This window comes from Aquarana catesbeiana, linkage group LG07 (genome assembly GCF_042186555.1).
Source record: "Aquarana catesbeiana isolate 2022-GZ linkage group LG07, ASM4218655v1, whole genome shotgun sequence".
Lineage (NCBI taxonomy): Eukaryota > Metazoa > Chordata > Amphibia > Anura > Ranidae > Aquarana > Aquarana catesbeiana.
Window position 1 is genome coordinate 277,959,877 of NC_133330.1, and position 22,459 is coordinate 277,982,335.

The 22,459-nt window shown below is 42.7% G+C and overlaps 1 protein-coding gene across 1 annotated transcript in view; it reads left to right on the forward strand.

Annotated features, from left to right (window-relative positions):
* Positions 1–16,462: 16,462 nt before the first annotated feature.
* Positions 16,463–22,459, forward strand: part of LOC141103612 (histo-blood group ABO system transferase 2-like) — a 107,243-nt gene continuing 101,246 nt past the window's right edge. The window contains exon 1 of the mRNA XM_073593404.1: positions 16,463–16,791. Coding sequence (XP_073449505.1) covers positions 16,724–16,791 — 68 coding nt within the window. The 5' untranslated portion in view covers positions 16,463–16,723. The remainder of the gene's footprint in view (positions 16,792–22,459) is intronic.

Consider the following 22,459-nt stretch of genomic DNA (forward strand, 5'->3'; position numbering starts at 1 on the left):
TCAGGTAGCTGTATTTACTGTAACAAGACAAGCCTGCCTGTCAGTAAGAAGATAACAGGAACGGATCTAGCTGAACACTGTGAGCAGGACGCACCCCACTAGCTTGTAGGTTTAGCTGAACACTGTGAGGTGGACGCACCCCACTAACTTGTAGGTTTAGCTGAACACTGTGAGCAGGACGCACCCCACTAACTTGTAGGTTTAGCAGAACACTGTGAGCAGGACGCACTGCACTAACTGTAAATAGTCTAGCTGCCTGACTGTGGTACTAATAGGATCAAAAGAACACCAGCAATTTTCTTCAGGTAGCTGTATTTACTGTAAAAAGACAAGCCTGCCTGTCAGTAAGAAGATAACAGAAACGGATCTAGCTGAACACTGTGAGCAGGACGCACCCCACTAGCTTGTAGGTTTAGCTGAACACTGTGAGGTGGACGCACCCCACTAACTTGTAGGTTTAGCTGAACACTGTGAGCAGGACGCACCCCACTAACTTGTAGGTTTAGCAGAACACTGTGAGCAGGACGCACTGCACTAACTGTAAATAGTCTAGCTGCCTGACTGTGGTACTAATAGGATCAAAAGAACACCAGCAATTTTCTTCAGGTAGCTGTATTTACTGTAACAAGACAAGCCTGCCTGTCAGTAAGAAGATAACAGAAACGGATCTAGCTGAACACTGTGAGCAGGACGCACCCCACTAGCTTGTAGGTTTAGCTGAACACTGTGAGGTGGACGCACCCCACTAACTTGTAGGTTTAGCTGAACACTGTGAGCAGGGCGCACCCCACTAATTTGTAGGTTTAGCAGAACACTGTGAGCAGGACGCACTGCACTAACTGTAAATAGTCTAGCTGCCTGACTGTGGTACTAATAGGATCAAAAGAACACCAGCAATTTTCTTCAGGTAGCTGTATTTACTGTAACAAGACAAGCCTGCCTGTTAGTAAGAAGATAACAGAAACGGATCTAGCTGAACACTGTGAGCAGGACGCACCCCACTAGCTTGTAGGTTTAGCTGAACACTGTGAGGTGGACGCACCCCACTAACTTGTAGGTTTAGCTGAACACTGTGAGCAGGACGCACCCCACTTACTTGTAGGTTTAGCAGAACACTGTGGGCAGGACGCACTGCACTAACTGTAAATAGTCTAGCTGCCTGACTGTGGTACTAATAGGATCAAAAGAACACCAGTAATTTTCTTCAAAATACTGTAACAAGACAAGCCTGCCTGTCAGTAGGAATATATCAGGAACGGATCTAGCTGAACACTGTGAGCAGGACGCACTGCACTAAATGTAAATAGTCTAGAAGATAACAGGAACGGATCTAGCTAAACTGAATACAGTGTATATATATATATATATATATATGCAACACCTGGGATGCATATATATACACAATACACTTTAAGTGCAGCTAACTGACTGACTGTCCTGCCTAATCTAGCTAACTCAAATGAAATGACACTGTCTCTCTCTCTCTCTAAGCACACCGGAACACACTGCACAGGGCCGCCGTGCAGGCGGCCTTATATAGTGTGGGGCGTGTACTAAATCCCCTGAGTCATAATTGGCCAAAGCCTCCTTGGCCAATTATGGCTCTCTGTTAAGGCGGCGCTGTGATTGGCCAAGCATGCGGGTCATAGTGCATGCTTGGCCAATCATCAGCAAGCAATGCACTGCAATGCCGCAGTGAATTATGGGCCGTGACGCGCCACACGAATTTGGCGCGAACGGCCCATATCGTTCGCAGTTCGGCGAACGATCGAACAGCCGATGTTCGAGTCGAACATGGGTTCGACTTGAACACGAAGCTCATCCCTACTCTTTACAGGAAAAGTAACTACATTTTCCATGAATCTTTGAGAATTGCAGTGAATGTGGGAGGGTACACTAGGCCTGTACATGTTAAATATAAACAAGCCCACTTCAACATAAATCACGCCCCTCATTCTGCAGCCAGCCAGCCATACTACTCAGTAATAGACATGTGCGATTAGTTTCGTACGAATCCAAAATTCGTATGAATTTCCATTAATTTGTACATTCGGGAGGATCCGAAATACGAATTGCTATGCTTCCAAACTCTGTACAAAATTTTGTTTACGAATTTCGGATACAAATTCCTAACGAACATTCGTAATTGTTACGAAAAGTTAACAAACCTAAAAGTTAAAAACCCAGGAAGTCAGCACAGCCCAGGGATAGTGGAAGCCCCCCATAATGATAAATTCATCATAATGAACATTCGTAATTGTTACGAAAAGTTAACAAACGAAAATTTGTATTTTGTACAAAATTGCAGACATGAATTACGAAATACGAATTAATCCTAATACGAAACGGAACGAAACAAAACAAATTTATTGATGGCGCACATGTCTACTCAGTAACACACAGCAGGATTAGAAATATTCCTCCTCCTGCTGTAGCTTTGAGATCTTTCTAATAGCAATCAGTGCTTGTATGGTGTATGTGAGCACATCCCTAGCCGCACTACAGAAAGAAAGAGCCAGGACATGCTGCTTTACATCAGTGTGTGGCACAAGTAAATGTCGGCATGAGAAAAAAAAAAAAGAAAAAAAAAGTGCAGCGCTAACTTACTAATCAATAACACAATAATGGTGGAACCCCCTAATGTATGGAGATCTCAATAAGCGTCAATATTACCACAATACCGGTCTCTGTGATATGTAACCTCACATATAATACACATCAAGCTGAAAATAAGACATACAAAATGACTGAAAACTTTGCAGGGATGGTGGAAGCCTCTCCTACAGATATTTGGCAGTGGACAGTGTCAGTAAAGCAGTGGACAGTGTCCACTGCTTATCAGTGTAGCCTCATCAGTGCCCATAAGTGCGCCCTCAGTGCCCATCAGTGCAGCATATCAGTGTTGCCTTATCAGTGGCCATCAGTGCAGTTTTTCAGTGCCCATAAGTGCAGCCTTAGTGCCCATTTGTGCAGTCTATAAGTGCAGCCTCATCAGTGCCGCCTCAGTGCCCATCAGTGCAGTTTATCAGTGCCCATAAGTGCAGCCTCATCAGTGCTGTTTTAGTGCCACTTTATCAGCACCCATAAGTGCAGTCTCTTCAGTGCCACCTCATCAGTGCCCATCAGTGCAGCTTCATCAGTGTCAATAAGTGCAGCTTATTAGTGCCCCCTCAGTGCAGTTTATTAGTGCCCATCAGTACAGCATATCAGTGCATCCTCACCTGTGCCACCTCAGTGCAGCTTATCAGTGCCCATCAGTGCAACCTCATCAGTGCCCATAAATGCAGCTTATCAGTGCCCATAAGTGCAGCTTATCAGTGCCCATAAGTGCAGCTTATCAGTGCCCATCAGTGCAGCCTCATCAGTGCAGCTTATCAGTGCCCCCTTAGTGCAGTCTCATCTGTGACCCCTCAGTGCAGTCTCATCTGTGCCCACAAGTGCAGCCTATCTGTGCACATCAGTGTCCATATGAGCAGTACGGATTGTTACGAGACACCGGCTGGATGAGAGCGAAGACAGATCTTGTATGTGAAACGCTGATCACCGTAACATCCCGCCTCCTGGACCGGCTTTGTGATAGACAGCATTCTGTTCCAATGCCGGTCCAGGAGGCGAGACTTTACAATGATCGGTGTTTCACATACAAGATCTGTCACAGCCGGAGATCTCCGCTTATGGGAGGGTGAATTTGTGACTTTGAGTGAGGCACATAAAAGGAACCGGATGTAGAAAAAAAATGTTTATTGAGTAATCATAGACATGACATGGTGTAGCCAAAATCAATATTACAGTAAATGTTAGTAAATAGGCAGAGACAATTGCATGACCTCTAGTACAACAAGGGAAATAAAACACAGATGGATGTGTAGTATCATTTGCCAATATTGCTCCATGTACAGGATCATGTAAATACATATTAACAATGAATAAATGTCCTCACAAATAAAGCAGGGCCGGATTACCGTAGGGGCTATTGGAGCTGCAGCACCAGGCCCCTAACTTAATATAGGCCCCAGGCTGCCCAGTTTCACTGTCACCGCAATATTCTTTCACTTGTAAACACATAAACCCGGCTTCTGAACCCGGCACTCTGTGTATTATGCAATCCTGAACCCAGTGGTCTGTGTATTACGCTCTCCTGAACCCATCTGTTCCTGCACCTATTCTCTGAGAAGAAAAGCCCTGGGCCCAGCCACCCAAAAAAAAGAACAGGCCATGCACGGAAAGCAATGGGTTGACGGGGAGAAATCTCCCCTGGCCTGACCAGTCCTGCATTCCGCATGCACCACCTGGGCTGGGTGGCGGTGGGATTAATAGTGGGCACCGGCAGGCAGTCCTAATGGAAGCCTGGTATTTGGCTTTGGTAGTGTTGTGTTAATGTCTGCATGGCTGTGCACTTCAACCTCACCTCAAGGTGTGCCCCACACGCCGATTTAGGGCTCTTATGGAAGCCTGGGACATCAGTAGTGTCGGACTTGTGCTGCTGCACCCTTTTACCTCAGAGCACACACCAACGAGGGGCCCTTAGGCTCAACAAAATCTTCAGCACCAGGCCCATGATGCTTTTAATCCAGCCCTGAGATAAAACCATATGGGAATGCCTTTTTGAAAGCTCTATGCGTTTCGGGGGATATATACCACCTCATCAGGGGCTGATGTATATGACAATTCTGTAGAAAAAAATTGTATAGAAAATAGATCATATATTAACCCCAATAGTAGGAGAAGTAAAGGGGGAAGGAGCAAGAAAGAGCAGGAGGAGGGAAAAATGACCATCCCCCTACTTACTTGAGAACTCAGCATGCCAGAGTGGGATACTGAAGGGCCAGGAAGCATCTCAAAAGTCTATACCAGGAGCTGAGGTAGTAAGGGCCCCCAGGACAGAACATTCCCACAGCTCCCCACCGGGGCAGGGAAGCTTGTGCTGTCGTGGCTGGTGATGTCGAATAATAGCTCCGAGGTGTCTGTGAAAAGGATTTAACTATAGTAAAATAAATGGTGAATAACCATGTTGTAATGATACAAAGTGAAAGTAGTGACAGCCACTTGGGAGCAAGTGTAAAGAGAAAATGGTGGGTGTATGATAGCCATAGTGAAAGCAGCAAAGCTGGGTGCAAAGGAGTAGAGAAAATAGGGAAAATAAAGGCGCATATAACTTCCCAGAAAAACTGGAAAGAGAATGATTAGTGTAAAAAAACCAAAATAAATAAATGTGAGATAAAAAAAAATTAAAAAAGGGAACAGAGAATGCCTGAAAACACCACTAGATGTAGGAAGTATACCTTCAAATTTGGGGTCTCTGACCTCAGGTCGCCGAGCTACGACTCTCGAAGCTCGATTGTTGTTTTTTTTTTTTAATGTTCTCCCCTGTCTTCACGTCCCTGAGCTGGAGCCATCCTGTGAGGAGAGAGTGGGGGGGCACAGCTGAGCCACACTGTGTGTGTCTATAGATGCACAATGTTTGGATCCTGAGAGGGCCCGCAGGTGTGCCTCCATAGCAAGCGGCTTGCTATGGGGGCACACACAGAAGAAGAGGAGCCAGCACTTGCCAATGCTTCGGAAGACAGGCAGAATGGCAGTCTGCCTATGTAAACAAGGCAGATTGATGTACTATGAGTATAGAAGGCATGGATCCTGTGTTCTTGTAAAGCAGGAACACTGATCCATGCCTTCCACTAGTAAAAGCATCGCCCCAACTACAATGAATCACAGGCTAGGCACACGGTTAACCCTTTGATTGTTCCTGATGTTAACTCCTTCCCTGCCAGTGTCATTAGTACAGTGACAGCGCATATTTTTTTAGCACTGATCTATGTATTAGTCTCACTGGTCCCCAAAAACTATCAGTTTTCGATTTGTCCACTGCAATATCGCAGTCCGCTATAAGTCGCTGATCTTCGCCATTACTAGTAAAATTAAAAAAATAAAAAATAAAAATACCCCATAGTTTGTAGACGCTATAACTTTTGCGCAAACCAATCAATATACGCTTATTGTTTTTTTTTTTTTTTTACCACAAATATGTAGCAGAATACATATTGGCCTAAATTGATGGAGAAATTTGATTTTAATTTTTTTTTTTTGGATATGTTTTATAGCAGAAAGTAAAAAACATTTGTTTTTTGTTTTTCAAAATTGTCTGTCTTTTTTTGTTTATAGCGTAAAAAATAACCACAGGAGGTGATCAAATACCACCAAAAGAAAAAAGGACATACATTTTATTTGGGTACAGTGTTGCAGAACCGCGCAGTTGTCAGTTAAAATGACGCACTGCCGTATCGCAAAAAATGCCCTGGGCATGAAGGGGGGTTCTGGAGGTAAAGTGGTTAATAAAAAAAAAATATATATCCTTAAGCCCGCGTTCACATTGGGCCGATTTGACATGTCAAATCGCATGCCAAATTGCTGGCTATTGCCTTCTGGGCTGAGCTTATTATAATTTTATGAGATTATTGTCCCAGATGGTATAAAGTATGTGAGGGCCATAGAGAGAGGACCGCAGACCCACACGCTGGATACACTCCCTAGACGAACAAGAAGCCTGTTGATATTTGACCACTCCCCATCTTACTGGACTTTGCTACTGGAACTAATCGAACATACTTATAATTTGTCGGATATCTTCTCCTGTTCCTGTGGTAAGATATAGACCATACGGATATTAATTAACTTTTTCCTCTCAAAATTGTAAGGATTATATTTTACAGTTTATGCTTTAACCTTAACATGTACAGTGTGTAGGGTAGTTTTATAATTAATCATTTTTCCACATTAATTGTCTAGGCTGTGTGTGTGTTGCAGCCATGCCTGGGTGAATTTAAGTATAGACCTGTATTACAACAATTTAGGCTACTGTGGTCCCAGGGAAATTACTTATCACCTCATTCAATCTAGTAGCTAGATTAATATTTCTATCAAATTGACAATATCTATCTGTTGACTCTGCGAGACATACTATGTATTCCTTCCGGCCAGAGAAATTCAGAGGACTGTTTCCCCCGAGCGACAGGGGATATTGTGTTTTTGAACGTAAGGCATGATTACCACAATATTTTTTGAACATAGCTATTTGGTCATCCGTGTTATTTGTAAAATATATATTTTAATATTTGTAAAATATTAAGAAAAATAGTTTTATTGCTGTGTTGATGCTTTTGATAAAGTGTATGAAATATTAATCACCAGAAATCCCGGTTCTGTATGAAATTGTGTAACTATACTTGTAAATTAATAGTCAAATTATTTACTTATTCATTTTATTGGAGAGATATTTATACATTCCCCATAGATTAATGAGCTCAGGAAATTACTGTGGTATGTTATTGATTATCTAAACAAAGTTCACAATTTTACCGTAAGGTTGGAGGCACTAAGAAAAAAAAAACAAAAAACACTGAGATCTTAATTTAAATTCCCCATATGTATTATTAAAATTCCATACCACACTCACAACAGTATGATGGATTGAACAGTGCTCTGTGAGATGTTTAAAGCTTGGGGTATTTTTTTATAACCTAACCCTGCTTTAAATTTCTCCACAGCTTTATCCCTGACCTGTCTGGTGCATTCTTTGGCCTTCGTGATGCTGTTTATTCAGTAAGGTGCTCTAACAAACCTCTGAGGGCTTCACAGAACAGCTGTAATTATACTGAGATTAAATTACACACAGGTGGACTCTAGTTACTAATTAGATGACTTCTGGAGGAAATTGGTTCCACTAGATTTTAGTTAGGGGTATCAGAGTAAAGGGGGCTGAATACAAATGCACGCCACACTTTTCAGATATTTATTTGTAAACAATTTTGAAAACCATTTATCATTTTCCTTCCACTTCACAATTATGTGCCACTTTGTGTTGGTCCATCACATAAAACCCCAATAAAATATTACATTTTTGGTTGTAACATGACAAAATGGGGAAAATTTCAAGGGGTATGAATACTTTTTCAAGGCACTGTAATACTTATTCCTGCTGGCTATAATAATAAGGGAAGAATATTATTTTTCATCTCGGAGTGCAGCATTTCTCTTGCTGGTACAATTGATTTGGTGGAGACAAGCCAGCATCTGAGATGCGATTGTGGAGTGTGCAACCTGATCTTGCCTGGAGCGCAATAGGAAATATTTGATAGTAATCTGTAGTTTCACTGTTAGTTTTTAATTAAATATTGCCCAGTGAATATTCGCTGTAACACTGATCCTCAATCCGGCCAATCAGAAGGAGGTCTAATGCCCCATACACACAATCGGAAATTCTGCAAGCAAAAGTCCGATGTGAGCTTTTGGTCAAAAATTCCGACCGTGTGTATGCTCCATCTGACTTTTGCTGGCAGAATTCCAGCCAGCAAAAGATTGGGAGCAGGTTCTCTATTTCTCGGTCGGAAAAAGTTCTTATCCGAAAATGTGTTCGTCTGTATGCAATTCGGACACGCAAAAAATCACGCATGCTCGGAAACAATTTGACGCATGCTCGGAAGCATTGAACTTCATTTTCTCAGCTCGTTGTAGTGTTGTACGTCACTGCGTTCTTGAGGTCGAAAGTTCAGAGAACTTTTGTGTGTATGCAAGGCAAGCTTGAGCGAAATTCCGTTGGAAAAATTTCTAAACGTGTGTATGGGACACAATGCTCGTGGAGAGCAGGGGAAGGGATAGCTGCCGCTGAGGAGCAAGGGAAGCCACCGGTGAATTGCTACATAGATGGGGTAAGTGCACCTGACTGCCGATCGACTGACTGCCCACATGGGGTGGGAGGGCAGGGTGTTAATGTTTGCCGCCCCACCCCAAAAATAAATTACCTCCGGCCACCACTGCTCCAGTCCTGCCTTATTTATACCACCTATTGGTCTGGCACCAACCCTGCAAAGGTGGCTGGTAAAACCCGGACCGGATTCTACCTTAGGTCTCAGCAAACTAAGGCATGCGAGGTGGAATACAACATCCATCAATCACCTCACCTTTTATAATGTCACATGTCCCCCCCCTTTGCTCAAGCCCCTGCGGCTGAGCAACTACCCCAACCAGACAATGGACACGGGAAAGGGTATCTGCATTATTCTGACGATTCCCAGCTCTATGCTCCACTGTAAACTTAAATGTCTCCTTTGTGAAATCTGGGGTCACGAGCACAGGTTGTACACAAAGAGCCTGCTTCAACATTTGAAATGCCTTCTGTCTCCGGGTTTCCACTTAATCATGACTGACTCTCTACCCCTCACCAGATCTGTCAGTGGGGCTGCAATGGGGAGGAAATTGGGTATAAAACGCCTGTAGTACCCTGTGATCCCCAGAAAGGCACAAAATTGTTCTTTATTTAGAGGTTGGGGTCACTTTTGAACCGCCTCAATCTTACTGATCCGAGGCTTGATCAGCCCTTGACCAATAATGTAGCCAAGGTATTTGGCTTCCTCCAAGCCTATGGCACACTTTTTGGGGTTGGCCGCGAGTCCTGCTTTTTTAAGGGAATTTACTACTGCCTGCACTCAGGGCAAATGAGATTCCCAATCTGGGCTGTGGATGACAACATTGTCCAAATAGGCGGCTTCGTATTGGTGATGTGGTCTCAATGTCTTGTCCATCATTCTCTGGAATGAGGCAAGAGCACCATGCAAACCAAAAGGCATCCGCTTATACTGGAATGACCCCTCAGGGGTAGAAAAGGCCATCTTCTCTTTAGCAGATTCTGTTAGGGGTATCTGCCAATAACCTGTAGTCAGATCTAAATTAAATATGTACCGGGCACTTCCTAATCTGTCAATAAGCTCGTCAACCCAAGGTATTGGGTACGCATCGAATTTGGACATGCTCGTCAACTTCCTGAAATCATTACAAAACCTTATAGTTCCATCTGGTTTTGGGACCAACACCATGGGACTAGACCAGTCACTGGGAGCCTCCTCTATCACGTCCAACTCTGTTTTTTTATTTCATTTGCAACTGCTTCTTGCCTAGCCTTGGGTATTATATAGGGCTTTACATTTATACGGACACCTGGTTCCGTAATTATGCCATGCTGTATAACACTGGTCTGTCCGGGTAGGTGAGAGAAAAAGTCTCTATTCTTACTCACAAACTCTTTAACATGTTTAAGGTTTCAGTTATGGGTACCTCAGGTGTCACATGTTCTTTTGGGGGGTTGGCACTGCCAGTAAAGTTTCTCTGTCTTTCCAAGGTTTCAAGAGATTAACGTGATATATTTGCTCTGACTTCTTTTTCCCTGGCTGGTAAACATTTTAGTTTACTTTCCCCTACTCTTTCCATAATTTCAAAGGGACCTTGCCACTTTTCCAGAAATGTACTCTCGGCTGTGGGGACTAGTACCAGCACTCTGGCACTCTGTCCCCAAGGTTCTGGTCTTGGCACCCAGGATTATAAACCCTTCTCTGGGCCTCCTGGGCTTGCTCCATATGTTCCCGTACAAGCGGCATGACAGAGGCAATCCTTTCTTGCATCAATGAGATATGCTCGATGACGCTTCTATGAAGGTGTGGTCTCTCCCTCCCACGTTTCTTTTGTGACATCTAGCAATCCCCTCGGATGTCTACAATACAATACTTCAAATGGGGAGTAACCCGTAGAGGCCTGAGGTACCTCTCATATAGCAAACAAGAGGTACGGCAGCAAAAAATCCCAATTTCTTCCATCTTTGTCCACCACCTTTTTTAACATGCTTTTGAGCGTTTTGTTAAATCTCTCCACAAGTCCATCAGTTTGGGGGTGGTAGACAGAGGTACGGAGATGGGAGATTTTGAACAACTTGCACAATTCTTTAGTGAATCTGGACATAAATGGTGTGCCTTGATCTGGTAATACCACTTGACTAAATACATAGACGAGCTCTTTGACAATAGTCTAAACTGAGGTATTACACAAGGGAATGGCTTCAGGATACCGTGTGGCATAGTCCAGTATTACCATTATGTGCTGATGGCACCGGCAGACTTTACTACTGGTCCCACTAGATCCATGCCAATTCTTTCAAAAGGCACTTCAGTGATCGGGAACGGTACCAGCGGACTGTGAAAATGGGGTGATGGCGCAGAATACTGATACTCTGGGCATGACTCACAATATTCTTTGATATCTGCATATAACCCAGGCCAAAATAATCTCTGGGTTATTCTCTCCTGTTTTTTTTCTATACCCAGGTGTCTACCCATTATATGACCATGGGCTAAACCTAATACATCCAACTATAGGGTTTGGCAACCACAAGTTGCTCTACCTCCTCCTCCCCTTGCTTTACCACTTGATACAGCAAGTTATTTTTAAGAACCATGTAGGGAAAAGACACCCCTACATTAGGTTCAACAGATTCCCCATCAATCATTTTAACATTTTTTCTGGCTCTATTGAGTGTGGAGTCTCTTAGTTGTTCCATACAAAAATCATCTTTCCTGACTTCTAAGTCAGGCACCACATTCTGACCACTCTCACTATTAGAGTCAGAGATAATTTCTTGTTTATTAACCTCAAGCTGGGGGCTAGATTCCAGCTCCTCCTGCTCCCCAGCCATTACAGAAAAGGGAAATGGATCTACCTCTTAGTTGGTCACACCAACCTTTCCCTTTGAATTTTGCAATCAAAAAGGGTCTGGGGTAAGTTCCAGGGTTTCCTTAGCAGGGGGAGCTCTGTCCTCCTGACTCCTTTTGTTTTCCCATAAACTCCAAAAGTGGGGAAAATCTCTCCCTACTAGGGCTTCATGAAGTAGTGAGGGTACCACCCCCACTGAATGTGTCACAGTGCCCCAAGGGGTATCAAACGCGAACACAGCAGTCTGGTAGTCACATGTGTGTCACCATGTATACAAATCACCCCATTAGTGCTAGGGTGTAACTTTGCAGGATTTATAAAATCACCTTTGACTAATGTAACAACACCACCGGAATCTAGCAGAGCAGTGACTGGCTTTCCACCAACAGAAATCATACACATTTGTTTTTCCCATGCATCTCTGACATGATGCAGTACATGCCACCTGTGCAAAAAGAGACATGCGATTTTTCAAATAAGCATTATCATATTGCATTGGTTCATCATTTAGGGAACAGTAAGCAGCAATATGATCTAACGCATGGCAGCGATAACATTTTATATGTTCTGTACCCAGTCCTCTAAATGGCCTCAGAGACCTTCCTGACCTAATTGGCCAGTCTCCAGGTCCTGAGCCCATAGTATCTGTAGCAACAGTCTTGAAATTTTTCCCCATGCCCTTAAACCCCGGAACAGTCTTACCGGATCCTCTGGGCGGTTTTTCACCCCTAGTGCCACTGGGGGATGAGTTTATTAAGTCCTCAGCAGCAGTATATTTCTCCACCAGGTCTACCAGCTGGTTTGCAGTCTTAGGGTCCCCATGGCTCACCCACTTCCTCACAGTGGCAGGGAGCGCATGCAAATACCGATCCATGACCACACGCTCCACAATTTTAGCGCCTGCCAAAGTCTCTGGCTGTAGCCACTTTTTGGGTAAGGTGTATCAAGTCAAATATTTGGGAGCAGGGTGGCTTGTCAGTACTGTATGACCACAGATTCACCTGTTGAGCCCGGACTGCAACGGTGACACTCAGGCATGCAAGTATCCCAGCCCTCAATGTCTTATAATCTTGGGCAGTATCCAGTTCCAGGTCATAATAGGCCTTTTGGGGTTTTCCTGTCAGAAAGGGCACTAGCAGCCCTGCCCATTGCTCTTTTTTCCATCCTTCTCGAACAGCAACTCTTTCAAAAGGTGCTAGGTAAGCTTCCACATCATCTGCAGGTAATAGCTGGCACGCACCATTTTCTGTTCCACCGGCAAAAGGACCTGCGGACCCCTTCTTTAACTCCAGCAGGGCCATCACAAACTGGCAGTTCACCTCCTGCTGCTGGCGATTCGCCTCCTGCTGGGCTGCAGCGGCCTCTGTAACTTGGCAATTGGTTTCCTGCTGGGTTGCAGTGGCATGCAGCAGAGCTTTTATTACGTCCTCCATCTTTCCCCTTGTTCAGGAAGATCCCCACATCCTCCACCATATATCAGGGGTTTTCTCCGGTCTACACCTTAGATCTCAGCAAATGAACACATGCGAGGTGAAATATAAACGTCCACCAATCACCTCGTCTTTCATAATGTCACAATATATACATAAATAAACAAAAACAAACAAGCTTACATCAGCAAATAACAGAAAAGAAAACATATTTTTTTCAGAAAATAACAAACAGAACTAGCCTAGCTCTGAGGAAGTGGGTGCGCCCCCGAAAGGCGTTAGCTGTACCCCGTGTTCTGTGCATGTCCATGCACTGTTTTTATGGCCTTTTGTAAGTTGAATTTTGTGAGTACCCACTTTTATTTAAAGATTTTTTATTATTAAATTATCTTTGGTACTAGGTGTGCATTACCAAAGATTTTTGGTTTTTCTCTCCTCCAGTGATCACATGTGTCCTGACAAGCCCCCGCTGCATAGCCATTCACTGGCAAGCTCAGTGTGCTGCTGCTTCTCCTCTGCCCCCCCCCCCCTCATCTCTTTTTTTTTTTTTTTTATACCCATACAAAAATGTTGTGCCTTTCATTTCTACAGGTGCATCTCAAAAAATTTAAATATCAAAAATGTCATTTATTTCAGTACTTTAATTCAAAAAGTGAAAATCATATATTATATAGATTCATTACACACAGAGTGATATAATTAAAGCATTTCTTTCTTTTAATTTTGATGGTTATGGCTTACAGCTAGTGAAAACCAAAAATTCAGTATCTCAGAAAATTAGAATATTACATAAGACCAATAAAAAAGAGGATTTTTAATACAGAAATGTTGGCTTACTGAAAAGTACCATATTTATCGGCGTATAACATGCGCCGGCGTATAACACGCACCCCAAGTTTAGGAGGGAATTTTAAGGAAAAAAACTTTTAGGAGGGAAGTTTAAGGAAAAAAACTTACATTTAAATGCCCATTAATGCAGCCTCAGTGTCCATCTGCAGCCTTGCCCAGTGTCTTTGCAGCCTTGTGTCATTGCAGCCTTTGCAGCCCTGTGTCATTGCAGCCTTTGCAGCCTTGTGTCATTACAGCCTTTGCAGCCTTGTGTCATTGCAGTCTTTGCAGCCTTGTGTCATTGCAGCCTTTGCAGCCTTGTGTCATTGCAGCCTTTGCAGCCTTTGCAGCTACAGGTATTTAAAATTGGCGCCGATCATCGGCTGTGTCCGCTCTGTAGTGCGCAGGTGCTGAAGAGATTCAGAAAATCTCCAGCTGATCATGAGCCGGCGCCGACATACACACAGCCGAGTGTACTCTCGGCTCCTCTCGCACTGGGCGGGACTGTGAGCGGAGCCGAGACCAGCCGAGACTAGCCAAGTACACTCGGCTTTGTGTATGTCGGCGGCGCTCGCTCCGCTCCGCTCACAATCAGCGGGGATCGGCGTATAACACGCATCCACGATTTTCCCCTGATTTTAAGGGGAAAAAAGTGTGTGTTATATGCCGATAAATAGGGTATGTCCATGTACATTATAGTATGCACTCAATACTTGGTCGGGGCTCCTTTTGCATGAATTACTGCATTAATGCGGTGTGGCATGGAGGCGATCAGCCTGTGGCACTGCTGAGGTGTTATGGAAGCCCAGGTTGCTTTGATAGCGGCCTTCAGCTCATCTGCATTGTTGGGTCTGGTGTCTCTCCTCTTCCTCTTCCTCTTCACAATACCCCACAGATTTTCTATGGGGTTTAGGTCAGGTGAGTTTGCTGGCCAATTAAGCACAGTGATACCATTATCATTAAACCAGGTATTGGTACTTTTGGCAGTGTGGGCAGATGCCAAGTCCTGCTGGAAAATTACATTAGCATCTCCATAAAGCTGGTCAGCAGAGGGAAGCACGAAGTGCTTTAGAATGTTCTGGGAGAGGGCTGCTCTGACTTTGGACTTGATAAAACACAGTGGACCAACACCAGCAGATGACATGGTTCCCCAAATCATCACTGACTGTTGAAATCTCACACTGGACCTCATGCAACTTGGATTCCGTGCCTCTCCACTCTTCCTCCAGACTCTGGGACCTTAATTTACAAATAAAATGTAAAATTTACTTTCATCCGAAAAGAGGACTTTGGACCTCTGAGCAACAGTCCAGTCCTTTTTCTCCTTAGCCCAGGTAAGACGCTTCAGACATTCTCTTTGATTCAGGAGTGGCTTGGCACATTTGTAGCCCATGTCCTGGATATGTCTGTGTGTTTTGGCTCTTAAAGCACTGTCACCCCCAAATCCTTGCTTCACAATCTCTCAAGGATGCTGTTTGTGCACCTTTTTCTACCACACTTTTTCCTTCCACTCAATTTTCCATTAATATGCTTGGATACAGCACTCTGTGAACAGCCAGCTTCTTTAGCAACGACCTTTTGTGACTTACCTTCTTTGTGGAGGGGGTCAACGACTGTCCTCTAGACAACTGTCAAGTCAGCAGTCTCCCCTATGATTGCGTAACCTACTGAACCAGACTGAGAGACCATAAAGGTTTAGGAAACCTTAATGCCCTGTACACACGGTCGGACATTGATCGGACATTCCGACAACAAAATCCTAGGATTTTTTCCGACGGATGTTGGCTCAAACTTGTCTTGCATACACACGGTCACACAAAGTTGTCGGAAAATCCGATCGTTCTGAACGCGGTGACGTAAAACACGTACGTCGGGACTATAAACGGGGCAGTAGCCAATAGCTTTTATCTCTTAATTTACTCTGAGCATGCAAGCTCTCAAACTTTGTGTGTCGTTAATTCCGATGGAAAATGTGTGATGGAGCCTACACATGGTCGGAATTTCCGACAACAAGGTCCTATCACACATTTTCCGTCGGAAAATCCGACCGTGTGTACAGGGCATTAGGTGTTTTGAGTTAATTAACTGATAAGAGTGTGACTCCATGAGTCTACAATATTGAACTTCTTTTTCACAATATTCTAATTTTCTGAGATACAGAATTTTGGGTTTTCACTAGCTGTAAGCAATAATCATCAAAATAAAAAAATAATAATATAATAATAATAATAATAATAATACATATAACTAAATATATATAATAAATATATAACTCTGTGTGAAAAAATAAATATAGTATCTATCTATCTATCTATCTATCTATCTATCTATCTATCTAAGAGTTTCACTTTTTCAATTGAATTACTGAAATAAATTAACTTTTTAATGATATTCTAGTTTTTTGAGATGCACCTGTATTTTAAACTAAATGTTTTTTTTTTTTTTTTTACAGTCACTTTAATTATATTTCTTCCCAATTCCTCGTATGGATAAGGGGGATGTATGTTTGTAGTATTATTAAATATATTTATTCTCCATAAAGTTTTCCGTGTCTCTAGGATTAACAATAGGAACATTTCTAGGGGTCATATTTTGTGTTTTCCTGTGTAGCAGCTTGGTGCTCTGTGCTTGTAATGTTAGAGATGGAGGAGGAACACATACAAAAGGTTCACTCCCTTCATACTGCCTGCCAGGCTGCTACTGATATCAGTATGAGAGAGGACACCATGAGAGGATATCTTTGTTGCATTTTACACATTATATCCTGTACATTACCAATTATATATATTGGTTAGGACACTCCCCTTTACATCTCTTTTCTGCTGCCTCTTATAAAATAGATCACTTGAATTTCTAGGTTGTTCTCTCATCGTTGGAATTAAAATAGCTGGAGCTTTCCCAGGAAGTCATTGTCATTTGTCAACTGTAAGAAGAAAATGCTGCCATCCAGACAGTATGTGATAGGAGCTACGTTTATGATGGTGCTGTTTGTTGTGTCCTTCTGGTAAGTAACTTCAATGGGATTAGAAAATCTGTTTTACATTTTATTGGATGTCCTGGACATTTTTTTGTTTTTGTTACGATACTGCATTTACGTTTTGGCATAATCCTTTAATGACTCCAGTCGTGCTAAAATGTTTTATCGCAGCAGCATCAATTACATTTTTGTGGCTTTTTACATTTTCTTTTTAATTGATAAATGCAACTTGTTACAGTATTGTGTTCAGTGTTGTTTGCTGTATTTACAATCTCGGCATCATCATCAGCATTGAGATCCAGGAGAGATTTGCTAAGAGAATCTACTCATCTTATACTGATTAAAGGTGCTCACTATGGAGTAAGTTATTTTATACATATTTTTTTTGTTGTATTTTCTTAGTGATCCCATGCTGAGTCACAGCACGGGTATGCTAGAACAGATAAGATTGTGTGTGTTCGGAGTTGCTCAACCCCACCCGCACGGCTTTGAAATCGAGATGAGTGTCTGTATCCGTGCAGCTGCTGCGTCCCATTAGCCATGAATGGGGTGCCTGCACACATCACTTGGCGGTCAAAGCCGCCTAAACAAGGGGCTCTGGGTGTCAACGCCTGTCTGAATGAGGCCTTATTGGGGTAGAGACCAAAACGATCTTCAGGTTTGCAATCTCCCTTTATCAGGATCTATTTGGTGCATGGTGCTTAGAAATTCAATTGGGTGTTTTTTAAACTGCATCTAATTAAAGGTACACTAAACAATATCCTTATTCGCCAAATATAATCCATATACATACTACGTAAAGGCCCTGTAATGTATTTTTCATGAAATGTTTCCTATGCCACGTACACATGAGAAGACTTTTTGACCGGACTTTTCGACCGGACTGGTTCGACGGACCGAATCCGGTGGACAATCCGACTGTTTGTGGGCTCCATCGGACCTGCAGCAGACTTTTTCGGTCGAAAATCTGACGGACTTTAGATTTGGAACATGTTTCAAATTTGTCCGACGGACTCGAGTCCGGTCGAAAAATCTGCTCATCTGTATGCTAGTCCGACGGACGAAAACCGACGCTAGGCAGCTATTGGCTACTGGCTATCAACTTCCTTATTTTAGTCCGGTCGTATGTCATCACGTACAAATCCTTCGGACTATGGTTTGATCATGTGTAGGCAAGTCCGTTCGTTAGAAAGTCCATCGGAAGTCCGTCGAAAGTCTGTCGGAAAGACTGTCAGACCTTTGTTGCTGAAAAGTCCGCCCGTGTGTACAGGGCATTACTGTAGTTTTCTGTCTCCTTGTATTGTCCTCTGGGATGCACGGTTTCTGTATACAGCGGGACCATGGAGAATGAATGAATGTAGCCACCCTCTAACAGGAAGTCAGGTCACAGCAGGTGGAAAAAAAAGGAATTTGGAGTAGGCTGAGAGCAATACAAGGGACTTTTGTTGAGTGAAACCAGGGCTTTTTTTTCTCTGAAAAAAGGTACAGGAACTCAATCACCACCCCCCCACCCCTTACACACACCCTCCAAACCGCGTCAAATAGTGGGTGTGGTCAAATTTCACAACAGTGGGAGGGTCTTTACAGGGTCATTAAATACCAGGAGTGCATTATGTACAGAGTGCAGAGTTCAGGATGTGCTACATAAATAGTGCAGGGTTTAAAGGTGTGCTACACAAAGAGTGCAGAATTCAGCCTTCTTCCACATCTTCTCCCCATCTCCTTAAAAGCTCCACCATCTTCCACATGTCTTATTTTTGTTTCTGTATTAAGCTGAAGCACCCAGCCGGCTCTAGTACCTCCCCGCTTACTGTAGTTGGCTCCACCTCTCTCACTTGCGGGGGTATCATCCAGTGGTGATGTTGGCATTTGCACTGCACCCCGGGTACCTGCATCTCCCTTGTCTCCATCCTTCACTCAGTGGGAGCCACTTAGGAGATCTGATTTGTGGGAGCTGTTGCTGAACAAGCTGTCACTTGTAAGCATAGAAGCCAGACTTTTGTGTTTTCAAATAATTGTGGTGAACAGGGAGCCGAGGACCTGAGCCAGAACTGGTTCCACCAAGTTCCAGCTGAAAAAAAGCCCTGAGTGAAACTAAAGGCAAAATAGTTTTTTTTGTTTCATTTTGGAGAGCAAGGAAGACCTATAACCCCTGTCAAATATTTTTCTGTCATCTGCGTCCCATTGTGAAGATCTCCTTTCACTTCCTGTCCCATAGACAAAACAGGAAGTGAGAAGAATTTCCTGCAAAGTGCTGGGGTGGACTGCGCCCCCCAGATTTTAGTTGCGCCCCCTACCCACAACCCCAGGCAAGTGATAGGAGAAAGACTGTTATTACTGATTGCAAGACAGTTATACTTCACGATACTGAGCACATTGGAAAACTTCTTCAAAAACTGTTTCTTCTATGGAAACAAAGATTACCATTAATACACACACACATAAATATACATTATTAGGAGGTATTTTACTTTTTTTTTTTCGTTTACAGTTCACTCAGCTCACTCAATTTGCATGACAATACAGCTGTTCACACACACACAAGCCATGCAATTTAACCTGTGTTAAAGAAAAGGGGGGGGGGGGGCTCATTGCTCCTTTAAACTATAAAACACCATTCCTTATTTTTAAACTTTAATCATCAGTGAAAAAGGTTTTTTTTTTCTACGTCACTAATCTTTTAACATTTTACTTTAATAATTTTTTTAAATTTTATTAAGTGTATTGGGTATGAATCCAATGAGCACATGATTAGCCACCCCAGCATGTATTTAAATTAATGACTTTCAGCTCACAGTTTTTAGATTAACTTTTCTTTTAGAATAAGTAAATATAATATTTTATGTTTTCTTTTTCATATTAAATTGACCACAGTGCAAAATGACTACACATTGCACACGATTTTACAATTCTAAGTCAATTTTTTTTTATACCCGAATTATATAGATCAAATTGTTCTTTTAAGTCAGAAATACAATTTTTAGTCTTTTTAAGGTCACACTTTACAGACAAAATATTTTTCTTGCTTCTAAAAGTTGCAATGACCAACATTCCACTGACTTGTTACCTGTAATTGTCCATGTGGCAATGTCCCATCACTTTAAAACATACATAACAAACACAAAACAAATCATCCTGCCACCCATATTCATACTGTGTTACTATTATTTCACATTCATCAGTCCCTACCCTCAAGGAGCTTACAATCCTAAGGTCCCTAACTCACATTCATACATACACTAGGGACAATTTAGACATGATCCAATTAACCTCCCAACATTTCTCCAAAGTGTAGGAGTACCCGGCGGAAACCCATGCAGGCACAGGGAGAACACGCAAACTTCATGTAGGTAAAGTCGTGGTTTGGATCAACTGTTTTGCTGATACAGCACTTTGGGCATATTAATACAACTAACATGGCATAACAATCCATGGATCTCACACACATATATACAACAAACATAACTCTCACACTTAGCCAACTACACCTTGTAGACAAAAATATTTCTCTAATAAAACTGCACTTTCCCTTCTCTCTCTTTTTTAAAATTTTTTTTTTTATATAAGATCACTCATCTACAATGGGCTCTAATCCATATGTCTACTTAGGTCATTATAAGTGCGCTGGGTGGTAAGGTATAATGTGCTTGCAGTTTTTTAGAAATGTTATTATTAGGTTCAAATTCATATACAGGACAATAAGTTTCTTTCATTTCCTTTTTTCAACATTTTTGTCATTTGTTTTAGCCTTCTAGTGGTACAAAACCCCTGTGTGCTTTGATTCCATTCCTTGAGGGACTCGGCTACTCCTGTTAATAGGGGTTCAGTTACACAAACTGAATGGGGTCACACAGACAGCCCAAATGAGCTCCTGGTGGGATCACACAGATCCCAATCTGGGGTGTACTCGGTGGTACAATTTCCCATCTCACACGGTGGTGAGATTTCCTTAAGAATTCATCTATTCCTAGGTCCCCACATCACACAGACACAGTGAACCTAAGTAATAGCAGGAACTGTATATCTGGCCCCCAATCTCGGCCAAGGATCTATACCAGACTATACACTGCACAAATCAGCCACACAGACTGACAGGCACACAACTGAACGGGGGGGGGTTTAGTCACAGAAGTTGCTAAAAAATGGAAACTCTGGATTTAAGATGTGAAAATACACTCCTTTCTAAATAGAAACAGTCCACTTATATGCAAGATACATGGCAGCACATATGACAGGCACACAACTGAATAGGGGTTCAGTTACACAAACTGAATGGGGTCACACAGACAGATTAAAACAGTTCACAAATGTAAAAAGCACTCCCTTAGACAAGCCACTCATGCAGGACACACACACACAGCATCACACATTCCAACAAATTGTGCAGTACAGTAACCAAAAAAAAATCTCAATAGGAGAAAACTCTAGAGTATAGAATCTGACAGTTCTACTTCCCTAAAGTCTTCCACATCAGTTTATAGGCACTGTGCAGAATAGGAGAGATAGTACTTCTGCTTATTGTGAAGTTTCCTGTAGAACTACGCAGACGAAAAAAATGAAAACAGAGTTTCTTTCAAAACTGGTACTAAGGTTTCAAGAGGCGCTGTTTTTTTAAGCAGGCCGTCACCCTCAGCAATAAACCAGGGCCTTACCACACATAGTACCTTATCAGCCACAGCCTATGAATGATCCATAGGCGTGCGCACAGGGTGTGCCGGGTGTGCCCAGGCACACCCTAATCACCCCATGCGCATTAGTGTTATCGCTCTGTGTAGCAGCAGGAACATGGCAAAGATCTCCCTCTTACCTGCTCTGCCATAAGAAAAGTGTTTTATGTGCCATAAGAAAAGTGTGCCGGCAGGGAGATCAATGTGCCGGGGTCATATATATGTAGGCACATACACATGCATGTCTGTTTGAGCTTAAGGGTGCACACCCTAATGCAATAGGCTGCGCACGCCTATGGAATGATCCCTTGAGTCCGAAGACCAATTCTTGACCTGGCTGGTCCCCCGACACAGGAAATGCAGAAATCCTAGCTAAGCACACATTGCACCTGAAATAGGGCACACCATTCACACAGAACACACACTTGCAAGGACAGTAATAAGTACAGATAGTATGGAAAGTAAAAAGAAACGTAAAAATAACAAAATTCAACAGTCAAGGTTCTTGGAAAGAGTACTTCTACATGACACCAACTTACAGAAATAGGCACAGCACAAGGGGAAGTCACAGTAAGCAAAAAGTTAGCTTACCTTCACCAGCAGAAGTGAATTCCCAGCTTGTGTTCCATTTCTTTGCGATGTCTGTAGAGTTATCATTTCCGGCTGCGAAGGACCAATTGATAGGGAAATCCCAGAACTTAGGGGTTTCCAATAACATTTTGACTGCTGAACCACATTCAAAAAGATGTATTTAATATTCAAGCCTATAGTTTTAGCCATAGGCAGGGAGAACAATACAGTAAGCACATGGTGACATTCAATATAATTGTTCTGACTGAGGCTGGGCGCCTAAGTACATTTTATACTCTATACAAAGGTGGGGGCTACCTTGTAAGTCTCTTTGAAGTCCTGATTAACTTGTTGGTCATTTACATTGCTAAACAGATGGTCAATTAAGATATACATGTCACTTCCCAAATTCTGTGGGAAAGCCAGAGATAAACCTTTTCACAGCTGAAGGTGTGAAT